The following is a 20,283-nucleotide window of genomic DNA, read 5'->3' on the forward strand; positions in this document are numbered from 1 at the left end:
ACACAGCCACAAGCTCAGGTGGTGTATTACAGCAGAGGGTGTGTTACTGTCAGCCTGGATTACTGAAACAGTTTCAGCCCTCCTTTCCTCTGTGTGGCACCCCAAATCTGCCTGAGCACTACTATCACACTACAGATTACGTAAAAATAGGCACTGGCAAACTGTGAAGGCTGTTTTTCATAGTATTAAGTGCTTTTTTTACACATATCACAAAGATTTTCATGCAACCTCTGATTTATATTCTTTAATGTTTTTTATCTCAAATTGTGTAACAGTTTTAACGACTACTACCATTTCTTCTCCACAGGCGGAGAAGCTGAGGCACTAATACCTTAAAACCTACATTTTCATGCTTGCTTGACTTGCAAAACACCAGCCCACCTCTTGAAGACTTCTCCTAACAGCGTGAAATCTAATGAAACTGTGTTAGTGCATTTTGGTACTGGAATGATGACTACCTTAGAAGGTGATTACTAATTTTTTTAGGTTCCTCTTATGCTTGACTATCTGAAGTTAGCCCCCTCAGCCATTAGATCTACTTTATTTACAAGTTTTGGCAAGATATCAAGATGTTGCAAGGGGGTTTGGATATGTAACTCCCATTGTTTCCAGTCACGTAGTTAATCGGTGGAAAGGCCTGAAGGAGAACACAGGTTATTTGATCCCATGGCCTGTTGATGGATTTTTTTTTTTTTTTTTGACCCCACTGCTTCTACATGTAGAATTTGATTCTGTGCCACTGAATTCAATGAAAATGTTATTGACTTTGGTGGGAGCAAAATATCAGGCTGCTAACAGTGAGCCGTGACAGAACAATGCCGTAGTTCTAGCAAGAGAGCAATGCAGGATTACTAACATGATATATAAAGAACTGTTTTTCTACAGCAGCTTTAATTTTGACATCAGCTTGTCCTGAAGCTGATCCGTGTAGCTCAGTCAAGAGCAATTACCTGGTATGCTCACTTGGTGAAGGCTCTGGTGCCCTCCAGTGTGGTATGCAGTGCTATGCCAAGTCCTTAGGCAGCAGCAGCAGGAGCATGGCCATGTGAAACACCTGGGAAGTGATGGCTGAGAGTTTGTTTGCCCAAGCGTGAAGCCTTCCTGGTGTCTTTCTTGAAAATGTGATTAATGAAAGAATTTGTGATGCCTGCAGTTTCAGAAGAGAGCCAGTGTTGGGGTGGACTGCTCTTGCTGTGCTTCTTGTAATCTTTCTTCTGGATCTTACTCTTTTGGGCACTTTTCTGGGGCTGGAGGGGGCATGGCTGTCTCAGGTTTTTGCATATTGCTGTGTTTCTCACAAACAGAAATAGTGACTTAGGATTCCTGCTGATACGAATCTCAATCTCGTAGGTTACTCCGAACATTTTGGTTGATTCCTGTGAAGCTGATACCCTGATGTTTCTTTGATTCATCACTTATTTCCTCTCTCTTAAATGTTGCTGAACTGACTAATGCCCTTTTATTATTCCTCACTAGCTGTCAAGAAGAAGCAAAATTATACTAGTGTACATGAGGCAGTGAAAGCTGGTGATGTGGAACAGCTTGCGTCAATGATAAAGAGTGGAGCCAGTATTAATGAGGTGGATTTAGTCCACAAATTCACACCGTTGCACTGTGCTGCACACTCTGGAAGTCTGGAGGTAAAACATTATGTTAGTGTTCAGACACAGCAAGGTTTTTATAGGTTAATGTTTTCCTTTTTGGGGAGAGGCTGCACACAAAATTGCTAGCTTTGATCAAGCTAAATAATAATCTCTGCCTGTTTTTCTCATTAAATATATCACCAAGAGCCTTTCTGAAGCTCCAGGCAGTTTATATAGTCAACATTGCCAGATTTTACAAAATCGGTGATTTTCTTACTCTGAGCAAAGTGTGCCCTATGGTCTCCCTTCCAGACTCATAGCCTTCTTTGGTCCCTATCGTGTTTTTTCCTTCTCTTGGGACGCCTAGAAAATCCTGTAAGATGTGTAAAATGTTCAGCCGGTGATTGAAACAGGTGAAAAGTGACATGAAAACATGTTCATTCTGTTTACCAGTGTCCTGTCTCATGCCTCATTCTCTATAGAAACAGTCCTAATACATTTTATTTTAATAAATAAAACTGTTGAATATTGATGGAGAAATCAGCAGGTGCTTGCATGAATGTTTTGAACTTCCAGGAGGACTGCTGAAGTAGAGCTGCTGTATTCAGCACAACATTCACCTTGTTGCAGCCTCCTTGTACAATCTTTATAGCAATCTAACGAAGCAACAAGGCCATGAATAACCATGTAAAAATTCATGTCCTAAAGGAAAGAATGTAAAATTCTTGCTAAACTCAAGAAATAGTAAGTGCAGTGCTGTTACTGGAGTGTACAGAAACTGTCAAGAAAATGCTGATCATCATGTTGTCAACCCTAAAAACAGATTGCTTACCCACCCTTTCCTGCCAGTTTTCATTTGACTCTCCTACTTTGCAATCAATGTATTAGACTTCATTGAATTATCTATCATCTATTTGTCGCTAAGTTCCTTCGTGGAAACAGTGGAGGAACCAGAGCTGTAGGCTGGCCTAAAAGAAGATAATAAATCATAATAATATATAATAAAAAGTTTTAACTGGTCTCTAGCTGTTTTTGGATAGTCCATAAAGCTTTCCATTGCAAGCAATAATATCTGCTGGAAAAAGATGAATAAGCAAAACTAAGCTGTGGAAGGATGAGAAGAGAGATGGGATTGCGTACACCTAAGGAGCCTAATAAATTAAATGAGGCCTTAAAGTTGGTTCATGGTATTTTTCCTGCCAATAATTTTAGCTGGAATTCAAGTGAGCACGTTTTGCATTGTTTTTTCCAATGTTTTTACCTCACGCCATGTGAATACTCTCACAAATTGCATTTTAAATCTGGAAGAGTAAAATTAAGACATCATACTGTAAAATCAATGCTAGGGTCTGAATTAGTAGGTTATTTGTGCTTTTTGTACTCTTGGGTGAAACCTGGAAAGTATAACTTACCTGTAACTTCCTAATGCACAAGTATCTGGGTAAGGCATGATCTGGGGTCTCATATTTCCATAATGAAGTATTCCGATACTGTTTTGAAATGTAACATCCACTGATAAATTATAGTTAAAATGTGCCTCAGATACATGATAAGAATAGTTCAATAAAAAACCTTTGGTTTTGGTTGAGCAGTGCCTTCACTGGTTGCTCTGGCATGGAGCTGATACAACACACATAACTGTCAGAGGCTGGACAGCAGCTCACCTTGCGGCTATCCGAGGTCAGGATGCTTGCATGCAGGTACGTATAAACTCTCAAGCGAAAGTAAGTAGGGCAGACCTTCAGTTTGAACAAGCTCGTTATCAAGATCAGCTGAGAGAGCTCCAAAGGAGCTGTATCTCATCCTGATGTCTTTACATCTGGAATCAAGTCACTTGTTAAAACCAGTGCACTCATTTGCGCTATCTGTGGAAACAGATTTATTTTGTGTAGTGTCATTGCCTTGAGGTCAGCCCAGAGTTACCCTGCTGATCATTTCAAGTCATCCTGCTAGGCAATGTTTTGTTTTTCAGCTTGTGAACTGAACTTCTGCTTTGCATTTCTTTCAGGCTTTGTTAATAAATGGAGCAAATGCAGAAGCTCAAGATGATCGTGGGTGCACTCCGTCCCACTTAGCTGCAGCCCATGGGCAGTCTTACACCTTACAAACCATACTGCGAAGTGGAGCGGTGAGAGACTTTTACCCGCAGTTCCTTAGCGCAGAGACAGTCTGATACCTTTTTCCAAACAAAACTCTCCCTAGATTAAACTGAGATTTAGGACTGTAGATTAATTACTGTTGGTATGTTCTTGTTGGTGAATTTATTTTTAGGGTAAATTCCCATTTTTTTTATTGTAAGATACATTAGGGAAATGATCCAAAAATCTAGAGAGAATCAATAATGTGAGTAAACCACATTCCACTGAGGATGTCCTTAAATGAAGATCAGGCACTGTGTGGTGGTTGTGATGTTTTGCAGTTGTACAAATCTGCTACAGTAAAGGAGACATAAACTAAAAAAAACAATCCAGATATATGTTTAAGGAATAATGACCAATGCAGTGATAGAAGTATGACTAAAAATGCAGCTTTTATAAACAAATAAATAAATTTAAAAATAAAAAATAAAACCAGGAACTTGTGAAAAGTACCTATCTTGGAATGGGAACTGCATACATGGCATGAACTTTGAAAAAAGCTATTTGATTTGATTTCAATAATTTAACACAATGAACAGCTGATTCCTATTTATAAAATTTGTCTTGTGTCTAAGATTCGTAAATAAATGAATTAACCTGCTGCTTTCATTTTAGAATGTAAATGTTTCAGACAGGAATGACTGGAAGCCTGTTCATTATGCTGCTTTTCATGGTCGCTTGGGATGTTTGCAGCTTCTTGTTAGATGGGGAGCGTGTGTCGATGATGTGGATAACAACGGACACCTTCCAGGTATATCAGGGTAAATCATACGTTTTTTTAACCTTCGGTTTACAGTTGTTGTGTGATATGATAATTGTAGCAAATTGTAAGTAATGCACACCAGCAGCATTTGCTATTTGATTCCATGCAATCAACATAGTAATTCCATTTTTATAATGATGGGGGAATTTATAAAATCCAATGTATTTATCTGTCGGTGACAGTATCCTATTCACCTCCTGCTGCTGCTGGCAAGGATCAGAGCTCATGGGTGCTGGAACAGGGAGCAGGCTGAGCCTGGCTGAAGGCGGTGTGTAGGTGGGCAGCATCTCATGTGCATGTGATGGAGCGCATGTGCCAATGGAGGTCACAGGAGGAGAGGTGGAGCAGGAGGTGGTTTCAGCTGCTATATGTTCCTTTTCGAATTTGTGCCAGGCTTTAATGGCTGTGCCAGTGCGATCAGATTCTGGCACGTTCATATGCAGGTTTTTGTATCCCACCGTTTCTTAACTGATTTGGTAGACCCCTTGTTCTCATTTAGCTGTGATTTCTTCATCTTGATTTTTGGAATACTGGTATTCTGTATTACCTGTAATCTGTACTCCTTTCATAATCATGAGCGTAGTTGCTTTAGCTCAAAAAATGGGCATGTTTATTCCTTTCTCTTCATAGTTTCTCCAGTGTCCTCTGCCTACCATGCCACTGCCTCAGTATCCTCTGTAAGGTGAATTGTATTGTTCATACCCTGTGTTCTCATTGCATCCTTTCCCTTTTAGCATTTTCCTTTGTATGGTTATCACATTATTTGTTCCAAATAGCGTATTTTTTTTTCTTTATAGCTTGTTTAGAGTTATCTTTTTAAATGCCTTCTTAAAATCTTTTACCCTCTGTTAAGCACCGCTTACCTAGTAAACTGATACCTGTGTTCTGTTTTGCAAACCTGGGTCTTGTTAAAGGATGTGAGGCTTTTGCATCCCAGCGGGACATCTGGTGTATTAGCAGTAAGGGGTCATGGTGTTAGGCACCCTGGTGGCAGAGTAGAAGGTAGCTTTATTTGCATTTGGGAACACTTCCCTGATAAGACTTTTATAAAGAGGTGGCAAATGCCAGCACAGTTCTACTTAAATGCTCTGTATATACTGGTTAGTAGAAAATTGGTTTTGTTGTTATTTTGACATCTACAGAAGCTTGATCCTCCAGCCTTTTTTCTGTTTCATTTGATCATATTATCATTCAAAGGAAAGAAAACGCTTTGGAACACTACTAGTAAAAGATTAATAAAGTGGTGTGATGTACAGACCAGCTTTTCCTCAGCTTCTGAAACAGTGAAGTGAACTTAAATCATCTTTACATGCTTCAGCTTCAAGATTAGCTGGACAGTGCTATAATTTTTCCTAACAGTATACTGAAGGACATTTACTGAGGTTGCGATGCCATACACCTAAAACTTGGCTGCACCTTTTGCATGTGTGTGTTATAGTAGAGGCTTTAATTACCTATAGCATGCTAATTTTTGGGAAGAACGGTGGCTCATTCAATGTACAGAATGGGCTGTGCTCCTTAATTCAACATTTTGTTTTCTCTCTCTATTTGGTTTTTGTCCATATCCATGTTTCATTTATTGCTCACTAGTTAAACCTGTTCTAAATGTAATACTAATTTAATCGTAGTGCAACATCTGAATTTTTCACAGACACTGTTTTTTCACTCATTTTGAGAAGAGCAAATACTGTTAGCCTGATTTTATAAAAGGCGAGATGAAACACAGAGAAGTTGAGATACCAACACCAACTACCCACTGCCTATTTGTGATGCCTGAGACAAGGTTTTTCAAAGTTCTCAGCGTTAAGCTGCATATTTTGTGTTAACATCACAGTACTCTATGGCTTTAGTCTCAGCTGCAAGTGCTCAGCATGGCTGAGGCTCATATGGCACAGTTATATGTTGGGCACTAGCTACTAAGAAACACACAGGTTAAAAGCCACCTATGAAAACTTCCTTTATGTGTCTTCCACAGCATGCCACTGAAACTGTGCAGAAAGACATGGACAGAATACCACTCTCTAATCTATTTTCCCCTTGCCATCTTTGCAGAAAATGTTGAACTTTTCTGACCGCTTTCTGCACAGGACTGACATCTGATTTTAAAAAAAAAAGTTTAATCCCAAAAGGTGAAGTCTTATCCCTGAGATTTTAGGTATCTGAAAGTGGGTTCATAAGGGTTGAGTCAGTTTTTCACCAGCTGACTAGTAATCAGTACTGACTTTTAAGAAGGTACCTCTTCTTTTCACTTCTCCCTGAGTAACTAACTCGCTGAATAAAATTAGAACAATGGGAAAAACTGCCCTGATTTCAGTGAAGCTCAGATTTTGTCACGTTAAATTTTAGCAATCATCTGTACCTAAGTATTGTCATCTTTCGGTAAAACCAATATCCATCACCTTTTAGAGCAATTATGCTCTGGAAAGCTGTGGATAGTTTGCTATAGAGAACTTGCGTGTGCCAAAAATTAGCTTAAGTGACATGTTTTTTTTTGGTCCTGGGTACATTTGTTTATTAACTGTGAAGATAATGAGATTCTCACCTGGAGACAAACTAATCCTTTTTCCCGTAGAGCATCAGCCAACTTTTACAGAGCATTTTCATGGAGTGATAACACATAATAAGCATTTATTTGGCAACTTCTTCCCATTAACGGGACTAGAGAATACTAATCATTTAAAAATAATGAGCATGTGTTTTGTACCTCTTACTTTGTTATAGGCCCAGCGCTCTAGTAATATTAAGTAACTAAACCTCAGCATAGCCTAACGGGCAGGGGAGGAAACACTTGACCCCCAACAGGGAAGCCGTCACTGCTGTGGTGAGGTGGAGCGGCTCCTGCACATAGCAACTGTCTACAACAGTTGAAGGAAAGAAATGTACGACAGAAGTACTGTGAATAGAAGCCTCTGTCAAGGGATTTACCTTCAAATACTTTACCCAGTAAAGTGAATGTCACTCTCCTCATTTTATTGGTGGGGTAAGATGCAGAGGTGTGACAAAACTTGTTTGTGGTGGCACAGTAGAGGTGGGACTAAAGCAGAAATAGCCTCGACTCCTAATCAGGGCATCCCTTGCTGGCCCTCTGTTACGAGTATTTCTAGGACAGCAAAATCAGACAGCTGCTGAGGAGTGAGATTTGTATTCATGGGGAAGATGAGACCCCAGTGACACACTCTCCTAGTTAGTACTCAAAGGTCTCTTGGCAGTGTTGTGTTGTCTCCTGCAATCAGCTCTGCCAGGGAGACTTCTTTGCAGATCCTATCCTTGACTCTTTTACCTCCTTTGCATAGAGCTGAACTCTGTCCTGGATAGGAGCTGAGCATCCCCTATCCAACTGAGGCTGCTCCCACTTGTTGTGCCATATTGGACGGCTCAAATGCTGGTAGATGAGCTAGATCTAACTAGCGGTGAGAACACTGCTTTCTTGGTGGGCAGCAGTGCCCTGCTCCAACATACTTTGTTTCACCTTGTTCTATAGCTCATCTGGCAGCAATGGAAGGACACTTGCATTGCTTTAAGTTCCTCGTCAGTAAAATGGCCAGTGTCATGCACACACTGAAAGCCAGGAATGACCAAGGAGAGACTCCAAGGGACTTGGCTGAACGGTTCTATAAAGATAATATTCTGCAATATATTGACAGTGTGGAAATAGAGGAGGAGCATCCAGAGACACAGGAAGGTGAGTATGGATCAAGATACTGTTAAAATAGGCATTGTAATTCTATAGAAATGCCTGATTCTGAAACTTGTATGAGCAGAAGTATAACATTTAAGTTACCAATATAAGGAAGAGCTGTTCCTTTCAATACTTACTACACTTACTGATAGCTAAGACTGGGATACTCAATGTGATTTTATAAATGTCTTAGGTTTACCCATTATTGAAATAAAACATGTCACACTATGTTGCACTATGAATACCAAGTTATCCATGTTCTTGGACTCCAGTAGACATCCAGCCAAGCTGTATAATTTTCATGAGTTTTCAGATTTACCTGCTCAGAATCCCTTACTTGCATCGAATAGCAACTTAGCCTGGAAATATCCCACGGAAGTTAAGGTTACTTGCTAACCAGCAATACTACTGCAGTCAGAACAGCCAAAGGATGCAAGTGGGACAAGGTCTGTAAGGAGAACCTTCAGCAGAGCAAGGATATGAGAACTGCACCTTCACCTCTCTACTTTTTCCAGGCACTTACTATCCTTATCTGCTAGTCTTTTGTCATTTTACATAGATGTATATATGTCAGTACTCCCTGTCTATAAAAAATGACTAGAAAAATCAAATTATATGGGTAGTTTTTAAGCAAGAAGTAAAATAGTTTATATATTTGGTTAGACTATGAAATTCGAAATAGGCAAATGACTACAGTTACCACCAGTAATACAACATCAACTGTAAAACAAAAGTATACTTGCTATTTGAGGTTTATTAAATTAATCTCTTAACTGTATAAGATGCCTGTAGCCATAACCAAGACATGTTTAATCAAGTCTATGATGAACAGTGCTAGTTATGCAGCTGCGTTTTAACTGATTAAGGGTGCATTAACGTGGCTAACTACAGCTATGAAGTGCCCATGCATAAGTTGCTGTGAGAGAGGCAAGCAGTGAGAGACAAATATGAGCATGTTTAGTGGATTTACTGGCATCTGTTTGGAAACATGTGCATTTCATTTTCAGTGTTAGCTTTCCCAGCCCATGGCGCTGCTTTCAAAGGGGACTTGGTTGTGCTCAGAAGATTAGTGAGAAGTGGAGTAATCAATATTAATGAGCGGGATGATAAGGGATCCACTCTCATGCACAAAGGTCAGTAATTATGATCTGTGTTTCAGCTTGTTACTGTTTGTTGCTGTCTTGTTTACTTAGTTTTTCAAGTGGCTGCTCATCAGATAAACTTCATGAAAAACAGCATCTCATTTCCTGAAGGCTCGAAAGGGCAACTCTGAAAAACACACTTTGTGACGTATGTGTGTGTAGGTGTCACTTTAAAAACAAAATACCAAGCTGAAGTCAAGAAAGAAGAGGTTATATTAAAGAGAAAACAACATCTAAACTGAAAACTAAATAGTTTTTTTTATCAGGCAAGATGTGACTTTTAGAAACACAGGCTAGTTTGGTATAAGGATCATCTGTATTGTGGCCTGGGCTTTTATTTACTGGACATATCAGTACTGTGGAGATGTGTTGTAAAAACCACAACAAAGGCATTTGGTAGCATGCTGTGAAGGAAGGTAAACTTCTGGTATTTAACACCTTGATATGTAGTGGAGTGCTAGCATTACAGAAAAATGGTCCTTTTGTGTTTGAGGGTTTCATAGTAATGTCTGAAAGAATAGGAGAGGAAAGAAAGAGGGAGGTATTCTTGTAATATGCTTTTAACACTATTTCCCACATTTCTTTTTGAATAAATGGTAGAATTTTTAAAAACATAATTAAAATTCTCATTATGAAAATTGGTATGTATTGATCTTAAAAGTGTTTTCTACATTCTTTCGCACCCTCTTTTCTTGGAATGGTGCTAACCTACAATTGTTTCATCCCCAGTCTTTACGTTGGTGGTGTTATGGGGAAATACTATGTCTGATTGTAATTTCATTTCCTTATCTCAGTAAGAAAACAAATATGGTAAACACCCAAAGGGGGTGCTGTCAAGAAGTGGATTTATTCTTCCTTGAGAAAAACAGCTTACAGGTTTCAGCTAGACATGCCAAATACCATCTTCCATACGTGAGACATCATTCCTGGCACCACGTGGTATGAGCGGTAGCCGTGCCAGATCATAATGACTACGCAAAGCTGTTGTGTTAGGCTGCAGCTGAGAAGTGTTGCCTTGAGTGTCTGGCCCAAGAAATGATGTACCTATAGCTCCAGCACAAAGCCCTGGCTTCTCTCCTTCTCCAGGAGACAGCACCACACATCACAGATTGGGGCAAACAGCTGTGTCTGATGTATGGGAGCCCAGAGTTGGAGAGAGGCGATACTGCTTTGCTGCAAATCTATGACATATGCAAGAAAGTGTGAGGCAGCATTATGTGTGTGTCTCATGCTCAGTGCATGAGACTGGGCAAGTTTAGTTTAACTCGTGTCCAGGAAGAGTTGCCAGTAAATTTCTGGAACTAGAAAGAGGCACAAAACTACATTGCATGATCTTCCCCAAAACTGTGTGTACCCATGTGACTTGAGCATCTTGATATATAGGCTTCCATTTAAATAGTATCTCCTCTGTGGTGTTTTAGTGAACCCAACCTCTGGCTTGTCAAATAATGACAAGAGGGGGACATTTTAAGTTTGAAACACTTCAGTTGTATATAACTGACTTGTGTGCACCTTCTTTCCCTTAGCTGCTGGACAGGGGCATATCCATTGTTTACAGTGGTTGATTGAAATGGGAGCTGACTGTGATGTTACAAATGATGCTGGAGAGACTCCAAAGGATGTAGCCAAGAGGTAGCAGTACATATCCTGTAGCTCTGTCATTTATTTACTTACTATTTATATATCAATATCATGTCAGCTTTGTTGGAATTAATCCTGATTTTTAGTGATGAAGCAAGAACAGATCAGGGCCATGAATTCCAGCTCTGAGTGATAAGCAAAGCTGTATTGTAGCTATAAAAGGTTTTAGTTTTCACTTAATTTTTTTTTTTGGCGAGGTCAGACATAAAAGAAGATGAAAATTAGCTGATCTGCAAAAAGAAAGTTTTGAGCCAGTATGCTCCAGCTGTACAAAGTAAATGAGAACTAGTGAAGACCAGTTGATTTTTGCATTAATAAAAGTAATACAGTTAATGCAGATTAAGAAAATCTGCAAAGGAAAAGATACCTCTGATGTGGGAGTCATTGTCATAAGATTTCATTGAGGCAGAACTTATGCCATCAGAATACTGCAAAAAGCAGATTAGCTGCTCATAGTTTGTGTACCAGTGCTGCCTTTAATCCTGAAACCCGCTCCGATAAATGGGAACATGAAGAGTTTCAGAGAGTTTCTGTCACATGCAGGGAGCATGGCTGCATTTTTCCCGATGATGGGGATATTTCAGTGTGGGTTAACTGTTCTTTATGCAGATTTGCCCAACTGGCAGCTGTGGAACTTTTGACACAAAGAACTGGAGACAGTAACTCCAGTGATGAAGAACTAGATGCAAACAACATAAAGTTTTTTGAAACACATGGTGTGGAAGGGAGTACAGATAGCAAAGAAGATTTAACCCTGGATAAAGCAGAGAAAAGGAACGCACGCAGTAAGCACTGTCTTTTCATCACTCCTTATTTGAAAAAGTTGGTCTCAAGACATTATAGTCCTAGTTGCACAGTTTCTGCCAACTGCTGTGCCTTTTTTGTTGTAAGATGAGATAGTTGACAGGATATCTGTACCACTGAGCATCCAGACAAATTGTGGAAAATTAGAAAGCAGAGGGCAATCAGAACATAGGTGTTACGCTGTTTTAATCCATGTTGGTGAAACCATATTGGATTGCTACTTGTTTTTGAGATCTGTCTGCTGTGTGGGTGTCAGGTGTAGCTCAGTATTTGCTGAGCAGTGTGATTTCTGCTCTGTTTGTGAGACTATTTTCCAGACTGTTGGAATCCAGCATGACTGTCTTCTCCATGCATTTTACCTATCTGGAGAACTCTGTCTTACAGTAAGGGCCTACCGCAAGATTCAAGAACTTCAGCAACTTCTAGAAATTGCCTACAGCAACTACAGACAGCTGGGAGGAATAACTGAAGAGGAGAAGAAGATGAAAAAAGAAGAAAGGAAAGTTGAGAAGTAAGGTTAACTTGTCCTGCTAATGTTTAACATTGTGAGGCCCGTTTTAAAGCCTTCTTTAAGTCTAACTTACACTCAAGTTGTTTTGGCCATTCTGTCCTTTCCACTTATCAACTTCAGCCAGGCCAAAAAGAAACGGACTTCAGCAATTTGCCTGACCATTTCTAGACTTCTACCACCAGGATCAGCCCCACAGCACAAGCGTTTGATGGGTCTGCATTTCTTGGGCAAGATTACCTGTTAGGCCTTCAGGTTTTCCTGCAGCATATGTGCAGTAGGTCTGATTGATAAGTTCTGGCTGTTTTGTTTGCATTGAGGATGCCAAATACGTGTATGCACTTTAATAAATCTGAAAAAAGGCATTAGTCTTAGCATGGCTTGGATGGAAGTGCATGTACAGCAGAAATTATTCAATGACCTGCTATATTTCTGTGTCAAGGGCAATATATTTCTATGGTCAAGAAAGCATTAGCTCATACATATCCAGACCACAGAAAAAAGAAATCTCAGCAAACCTGCCCTTGCACGTGAAACGCTTTTCATAATGTCTGTCTAATTCTCAGGGTCTCCATTAAATGAAAGGGTTCTGTTAGATTGGTCAGGTGATTTGATGGGCAGACTGTCCAAGTTTCAAAGAAAAGCCCTTCTGTCTATCAAAGATTGAGAGCTTAAACAATAATGCAGCATCCAAAAGACAGCCCTGTCTTCACCTCTACCTGTCAAAAATTTGGGTACCCACTGTTCTCAGTCTCTCTAGATAACCACGTCCATTATGTGTTTGGGCCACCCCAAACTACTATCCTTATTTGGTCACTGAGAGGAGACTGTATCCAGAGGGCTTGCATGCCATCAAGAAGACAGCAGACTTGCCAGTCTCTGTGGATTTAGAGCAGGTAATAGGTGTCACAGACTGGAATTAGGAAGTTCGATTCACAGCCATATATGAGCCAAGAAACTGAGGTCAGGACTTCCTTTTGTTCCAGATCACCCTTTGACTCAGCCCAGGCTGAAAGTCCATCTTCCGTAACTTGGTATGTCTGCAATGTAGATATCTGCATCCGAGTTAGTTACCTTGAGCTCCTTTTTAGACTTCTTGGAGAGATGTAGGCACTTTCAGGGCATAATTAGACATGTACTTCAGGATGAGATTCATCACTTCAAGGAGTGTCTCCCCTGGCTTTAAAGGAGGACGTTGACCAGCTCAGATGTTGATGCCTATGTTGGAAGGTCAGAGCAATCTGTTTGCAATGATAGAAAAGTCACTGTTGACTAATGGCAGAAATTAGAGTTCATTTTGGATAAAGCAGCTACTCAAAAGCTAGCAGTATCTATTAGAGGGCTCTGATAAGGCTCTTTAAGGGATTTTGCTTTCTGTGCCATGTGTGGCTAAATTAGAAAAATTGTGAGGATCTCTGAAGGGTCTCTCTCATCTGTGGAGGCCAGAGAGCATCCCTAGCTCCACACTGGCCTTTTGAAATGGAAATACCGCTTCTCATCATACCTACCTACCCTTCTCAGGGTACCTACCTGTGGATAAACTCCAAGATGCTTGTGTCATATGCTATAAAGCCTCACTATTTTCAAATATTTAATGACAACACCATTTTGCTAAATGAAAAGCAGGAGTTGCCACTTGGGAAGGCTACTGTAGCAGATTTTGAAGATTCCTGCTTTAGTCCATGTTTTCTGGCTGTAAGAGGCCTGTTGTGAACCACTGCGCAGTCCTTTGACCAGGCTGCATTGCATGGAAAAAATGGCCACCGTGTGTGTGCCACACAGTTTTAAAGCTGTGTCTCATTAATCTGAAGCGTGCTAGAAGTCAGCCTGTCCCCCCTGAGCACTGATTTCCTGGCATAAGCACAGGCCATTCTTACAGTGTCAGTAAGGCTGATACAGCCTGATAGCTTTGGGCTGCGTGAGTCAGGAATACTTCAGTCCGGGAAATGCAGTAGCTCTTGCTGAGAGCTTTCCTGCTGTGCTGTTTGAATCCACAGGGCAGATGTCTCCCTGTTCCTTTTACCAATCTTCCATCTTTGTAGCTGTGCTAATTCATCCTGATGCAGAGGAGAGCCAGCTCAACTCCAGATGACTCGGTTGCTGAGGTCAATTGCTGTTATAATAAGAGTATATGTGAATTATGTCTCAGCTAACCAGTTCCAGGAATCTCAATTAATTTAGGAGCCATTGGGGTGTGACCGATGAGATCTTGTGCAACTGTATATCAGCCAGTGCTTCTGTTTCCCTTTAGTAAGTGTCATGCAGGCTGTCATTTGAGTATTCCTCATCTGTGGCTAAGCCAATCAATAGGAAGGATGTAGAGGCACCAGATGTAAACGAAAAAGCTGCCCCTGGCCCCTCCAGAATCCCAGTTTTATGCTTTTTCTCTATTTCATACTAACCTTTTTGCTCCTTGGGCACTTCTCCCTTTTCCGCAGCTGGAGATGGACCTGGGTTACAGCCTACCCAAGACCCCAGTATCTGGCTCCATGTGTGGGAAGACGTCTCCATCTCGTGGTCAGATTGCACAGCTGACAGCTGAAGAAGGAAAACCAGCTGTTTAGAGCTGTTACAGAGAGTCTTGGGCCAGGAGCACACTGTAGCTCACACCAGCACAGTTGGTGTGAGGAGTACTGCACTGCTTTCTGCTGTGACTAACCTGTTCCTTAGCAAAGGCACAGGACGACGTGGAGTAGCCAGGGCAGGTTTGGATGCACTTAATGCTCTGCTTGTCTCCTTTGGTTTTGGCAGGGCTGTGAGGGAGCTGGAGGCCCAGCTAGAATACGAGCGAGTCAGACGGGAGAAGCTGGAGAGCCAGCTGGATGACTACCGTGCTCAGATAAGCCACCTTAGAGAGAGCCTGGAGAAAACCCGTGTCCCCCCTGCTCTCCCCCTGGTGAGTGAGTGCCACATGAACTCCCCCAGTGCGTGGGACAGAGGCTACTGCCTGTTGCTTGTGCATGCTTGACCTCACTAAAATTCCCAGGCATGGTGCTAGGAAATGCTGGAGTAAATGTGCTAGCAGCTTTTAGCTTGGGACACTGAAGTAAGCAGTAGCCTTTGTCGCGTCCTGACAGTGTCTGTGCTGTGAAAGGATATCAGTTTCTCTTTGTACCACAGCAGAGAAGCACCGATATTCTTCATATTAGCAAAAGGGAGTGGACTGATCTCCAAATACTTTCATGCTGTATATACAGTGACTGACAGTTCATCTTGGCTGGTAGCTGGTATCTGAGACTGGACTGGTGCTTCAGGAGAGGTGTTGTCACCACTAAAGGGTTACCTGGCCTGCGAGTGCGTAGAGATCACAACCGTGGGTTTGTAGGATTCTGTAATACACAAGAACACAGAGGCTTTTATCCTCTAAATTTCTCTATTTTATTACAGCTTACCACAAATACCGCAAAAGTCACCACCAGGAAGTATACTACCACAAAATCACCACTAGCAAGTATACCTATGATTAATAAAGCAAATATAAATATATGTATCAAGCTATTACAAAATACTATTAGCAATCAATAAACAGTATGGTAGCAATCAATAGTATAGCAGTAACGAAGAAGGTATATACTATTAGAGGTTACTACAAACTTAGCATTAGTGAAGCAAACTTATCAACAATATAACAGCTGATATACTTATGATAGATTACCTATAAGGATATATAATATCAGTATGAAGTGAATTAGACAGATTTCAGAAGGGGCCAAACCATCCCAGAGGGGAGGACAAACTGATCCCAGAGGGGGACCCAACCATCCCCAAAGGAGGGGAAGACAAACTGAACCCCAAAAGTGGGCCCAGAGAGGGACCAAGAAAATAACAGTCACTTCAAAGATGATCCATGTCACAGAGTGTGGAGTCAGCCGGGCGTCCCTGGTGAGAGCCCTAAGATCTCGTAGAAAGTTCATGCAGAGAATTCAGCCTGTTAGGAAAGGAAAAGTATGTGCAGCACAGGAAGTTCTGAGAGAGAGAGGCTCGATTTTGGATTAAAAATTAAGCCCTTTTTATATCATAGAGACATAAGAGAGTGGAGGACACCACCACTGCAAGCAGCCAATAGATGCTGATGTTTCTGTTTCTAATTTTCTACTTTTCACCTGTAACGGCCAATAGATGGTGAGGTTTCTATTCTTTCAGACCATTTTTTATTTTTCCAGACTATTCTCCACCTTTTCAGGCAATAAGTTAGTTGCCTTTACATCCCTTGGTTTTGCGCTTGTCGGAATCCCAGGATGCCTCTGGTTCTTAGGTACCACAGCTGTGCTCCAAAGAGGCCAGCTGCACTTTTCAAGGATGTTTCTGGTTTCCAGCCTCACAGTTCCCAGGCTGACAGACATATTCTCTGTCAGTATTTTTCAGCAGGCAGTTTCTTCTGTTCACTAATTTTCTCCTTCTAATCAGGCCACCTTTCTTGCTGCTCACATCAGGTATCAACCTGATATGTCAGCCCCTCACCCCCAGCTGGCATGGTCTGTAGCAATTGCAGCATATGTTGTAGGATATTTCTTTTGCTTCAGAACTGGTTTGTTTTCCTCCCTTTTATACCAGACTGGGAGATGAGTTGGTGGAGAACAGTAGTATAGTACTGTATTGCTGTGTGCAGCGGCTGATTTCAGTGAGTGTTCTCATGTGTCATCTGCTATCATCTTAATTATCAAGCCTGCTGACAGCAAGGAAGATGCAGATATGAACTATCGATTGGCTTAGCAGGCAAAGACAGAAAAACTATAGCTTTTTTTAAAATCAAATTTTGAGGATAGATCAGAAGTTCACATACTAACTTTGGGGACAAGAGAGCTGGCATTTCAGACCTTTCCCTGCTACGTAACTCCCACAAACTGATGTGACAGTCAAGACCCCCTTTTTCAGATCTTTGCCATCCAGTCAATCGGCAGCCTTGGGTGAGGCATCTAAATTCCTCCTGCTATGGGTTGTGGGAACTGGTGTGCAGTAACATTGTTGGTTCTTCAAGCGTGCAGCCTGTGGAAAAGGCGCATGGCCCTGCCAGCCTGGGCTGTTCATTGCTGTTCTGGGGGCTTCGCTTGACTTCCTTGACCATCGCACTGCCTTGACTGTGTAACTGTAGGGTCCTGCTGTAACCAGGCGGGGACTCTAGTCACTGACAATGTGGGTGACGCATTTAGCTCCTTCCTCTGCCTAAAGAAGCCCAGAAGACCCATCCCAGAGGGATGGTCTAACTAGCACGATGTCTGCTCTTCTGAGATGGAGCTATATTCATTCCCCTGCTTGCAGCTGTGCAGTGTTACCACTGTAATTCAATATACATTGGTCCAGAGGGAGTGAATGAGAGAAAACACCTTTATAAAAACCAATTATTAGGGCAATCATGCAGGAGGGGGGAGCTGGCCTGTGCTTCACATGAAACATGTAAATATTTCTTGGAGGCCAAATTGGGTTGCTGGGTAAAAGGGGTAATGTTACTGCCTTCTTCTGCCAGGTTTGAATGAGGCCCAGGTGCTTGGAGTGTCCCTACTAGATAATGGTCCTTTTCTGAGTGTGATGGGTAAGAATGCTTGATGGATGCTCTGAGCTGGAAACAAGCATTCAAAGCTCAATTCTGTTACCATTTAAGCTGTGCATGGATTTGGCCATTGAAACATCTAGGGCATTTCAGGCCCCTTGAGAGCAGAGGTGATGCCACCCCTAGGCAGCTGGCAGCAGGAGCTGTGGACTGCGCTGTGCTGCACGTCCTAAGAGAAGGACACAGGAATTTCCATCCCAAGAATTGTAGTCCTTCTGTTGCCATCGTCTGATCCCAGGCTAACACAGCATGGCTGCCTGTGCAGCGTGGCCAGATGGCATTCAATTGCTGCAACTCAGCACAGCATGGCCAGATGGCATTCAGTTGCTGCAACTCAAGGCAGCAAGGCCTTCAGGTCGCTATGGTGCCTGTGTCACACACTTGTGCAGGGTGCTGGCTTCACAGTTTACGTTCAAAGGTGCCTGTGTGTGCCTGAGCAATGCAGTGTGGTCTCGCACAACCCCATTGCATGGTTCTCTCCATCTCCCTCTATCCCCCTTCCCCGCTTTCTTCCTCCTGCCCTCCCTTGCAGGATTGTTTCTGAACCTTTCCTGCCTTCCTATGACTTCTTTCCCTTTCCTTTACCCTGTGCCAGCTTTCCCTGCCACCATATACACACTGTGATGCTCCTACAGCTGTTTGCTTCCCACTGTATCCTTGGGACTGATCTTCTCCATGCTGCTGAGACCCTCAGGCCAGCCGCCTCCACCTTTGAAAGAAAAGCCACTTTCTGCTTCCACAGCTCACTTCAAGACGTTACCCATTCTACTCCCCTGGCAGGATTAAAAATCTGGGACAACTGCGGCATAGAGTGCCCCATTTCTAGGGTGGAAGAGTGGCTGTAGTCAGATTTTTTACCAGCAGCAGTCTGAAAAAGTCCAGTTGGGCATTAGGTTAACTAGCTGGCACTGGAGACAACTTCTATTGAGGCAGGTTTGTTTTCAAAAACTTCTGCTCTGAGTGACAGTTACAACCAAGGGGCCTTCAAATCTCACCCTGCTGTGACTGTCATCCCATGCCCTGGGACTATGCTCTGCCTCGCTTCAGTTTGAACACAATATTCTCTGGTTACTCAAAGCCGTAGATTTTTAAATCCTGTCTTATGAGGTAGCAGGTTTAAGTGATTGCTATTTAATGGCTGCAATGTCCTTTGTTTCAGGAAGCTGAGACCACCTCCAAGTCTTCCAAAGAGAAAAAGAAAGTAAAGAAACCAGCCTGCAGCCCTGGAGGAGTGTTTGTGAGACTGCGCTGAGGAATGACCCTCCGATGAGGGGCAGGCAGACTGAGGAGATAAATGGCAATATTCTAGACAATGCAAAGTGTTTGCATAGCCCAGCTCCACAGACGAGTTGTGGTTCTCTGCATTTCATATGTTTTTTTAGTTCTCTAGTTCTCTGGGATAGAAAATATTTTTACATCACAGCAGCATCATTTTTTATTAAAAAAAAAGGGCAGAAAGAATTCTCTTCCTGTCCAGGTAGTAGTTTAGCAACAGCTTTGCATATTATAAGGTGACATTTCAGGAGTTAACTGCAGCAATGTCATAGACCCTCCTCGGACTGAGAAAAGTATCCCCATCTACTAGTCTAGTTTGTACTACAGCCTTAGGAGGAAAAAGAAAAAAAAGCACCTTACCTCCTAAAATAATCAGACAGGACCTTCAATGTGGAACCAGAATACAGTGTGTGGGAGCAGTACTTCTCAGCTGCAGACAGGAGCCAGGCCCCTTGATTTTCATCAAGTCATTCCTAAATAAGCCAGGAAGCTACTGCAGCGGTGGGCCTCTGAGTCTAACTCAAGGCTGAAGAGTTCACTAGGTTATGGGGCACGTTGTGGTTAGAGTCGGCAATCCTGACCTCCCCTCCATGCCTAAAAAACATTTCATGACTTCACATAAAAAGATTTTTCTCTCATCTCTGTGCTATTGTGAAATTCTTTTCCCTTTGGAATCCTCATCATGCATATTTTGAGAGTTTTGATTTCAGTAAGAAATCCTTGCACTGTAAGGTTAATTTTCTAGTGCTTGAATACTGATCTGCCCTCTCCTTAGTTACCAAAAGAAACTTAATCTCCAAGAATTTCAAAGGTACTGAAAAAAAATCAGTTTGTTTTTGCGTGCACAGACTGAGGGAGAGGCACGCTGAGTAACAGCATAAGCCTTGTATCAGCGCTAAAGAGGAGAAATCCAGTCTCTAGAGCCCACTTCAGCGTAGGGGGTGATGGTGGTGACAAGCTGCAGTAGATGAGCTATTTCCTACCTCACTGTTGGTGCTAAACTCTTGTGTAGGAACAGTGCAAAACATCAACCCAAGTCATTCTGCATTCAAAAGAGGGCAATGAAGCTGGTGAAGGGTCTAGAGCACAAGTCCTGTGAGGAGCGGCTGAGGGAACTGGGACTGTTTAGCCTGGCAAAAAGGAGGCTGAGGGGAGACCTCATCGCGCTCTACAACTCCCTGAAAGGAGGTTGTAGCGAGGTG

At 42.0% G+C, this 20,283-nt stretch overlaps 1 protein-coding gene across 1 annotated transcript; it reads left to right on the forward strand.

Annotated features, from left to right (window-relative positions):
• The first annotated feature begins 447 nt into the window (after positions 1–447).
• Positions 448–19,058, forward strand: ANKRD42 (ankyrin repeat domain 42). The gene is made up of 12 exons (XM_009588159.1): positions 448–466; positions 1,477–1,640; positions 3,176–3,283; positions 3,592–3,711; positions 4,337–4,472; positions 7,966–8,166; positions 9,171–9,296; positions 10,832–10,937; positions 11,556–11,731; positions 12,135–12,261; positions 15,010–15,154; positions 18,966–19,058. The coding sequence occupies exons 1-12, from the start codon at positions 448–450 to the stop codon at positions 19,056–19,058; spliced, it is 1,521 nt and encodes a 506-aa protein (XP_009586454.1).
• Positions 19,059–20,283: the final 1,225 nt, after the last annotated feature.

The sequence above is a fragment of the Fulmarus glacialis genome, unplaced genomic scaffold (genome assembly GCF_000690835.1).
Source record: "Fulmarus glacialis isolate BGI_N327 unplaced genomic scaffold, ASM69083v1 scaffold1132, whole genome shotgun sequence".
Lineage (NCBI taxonomy): Eukaryota > Metazoa > Chordata > Aves > Procellariiformes > Procellariidae > Fulmarus > Fulmarus glacialis.

Coding starts and splice junctions, on each gene's coding strand:
- ANKRD42 (XM_009588159.1), top strand. Junction 1,641..3,175: donor CACACTCTGGAAGTCTGGAG/GTAAAACATTAT, acceptor TTGGTTGAGCAG/TGCCTTCACTGGTTGCTCTG. Junction 4,473..7,965: donor TAACAACGGACACCTTCCAG/GTATATCAGGGT, acceptor CTTGTTCTATAG/CTCATCTGGCAGCAATGGAA.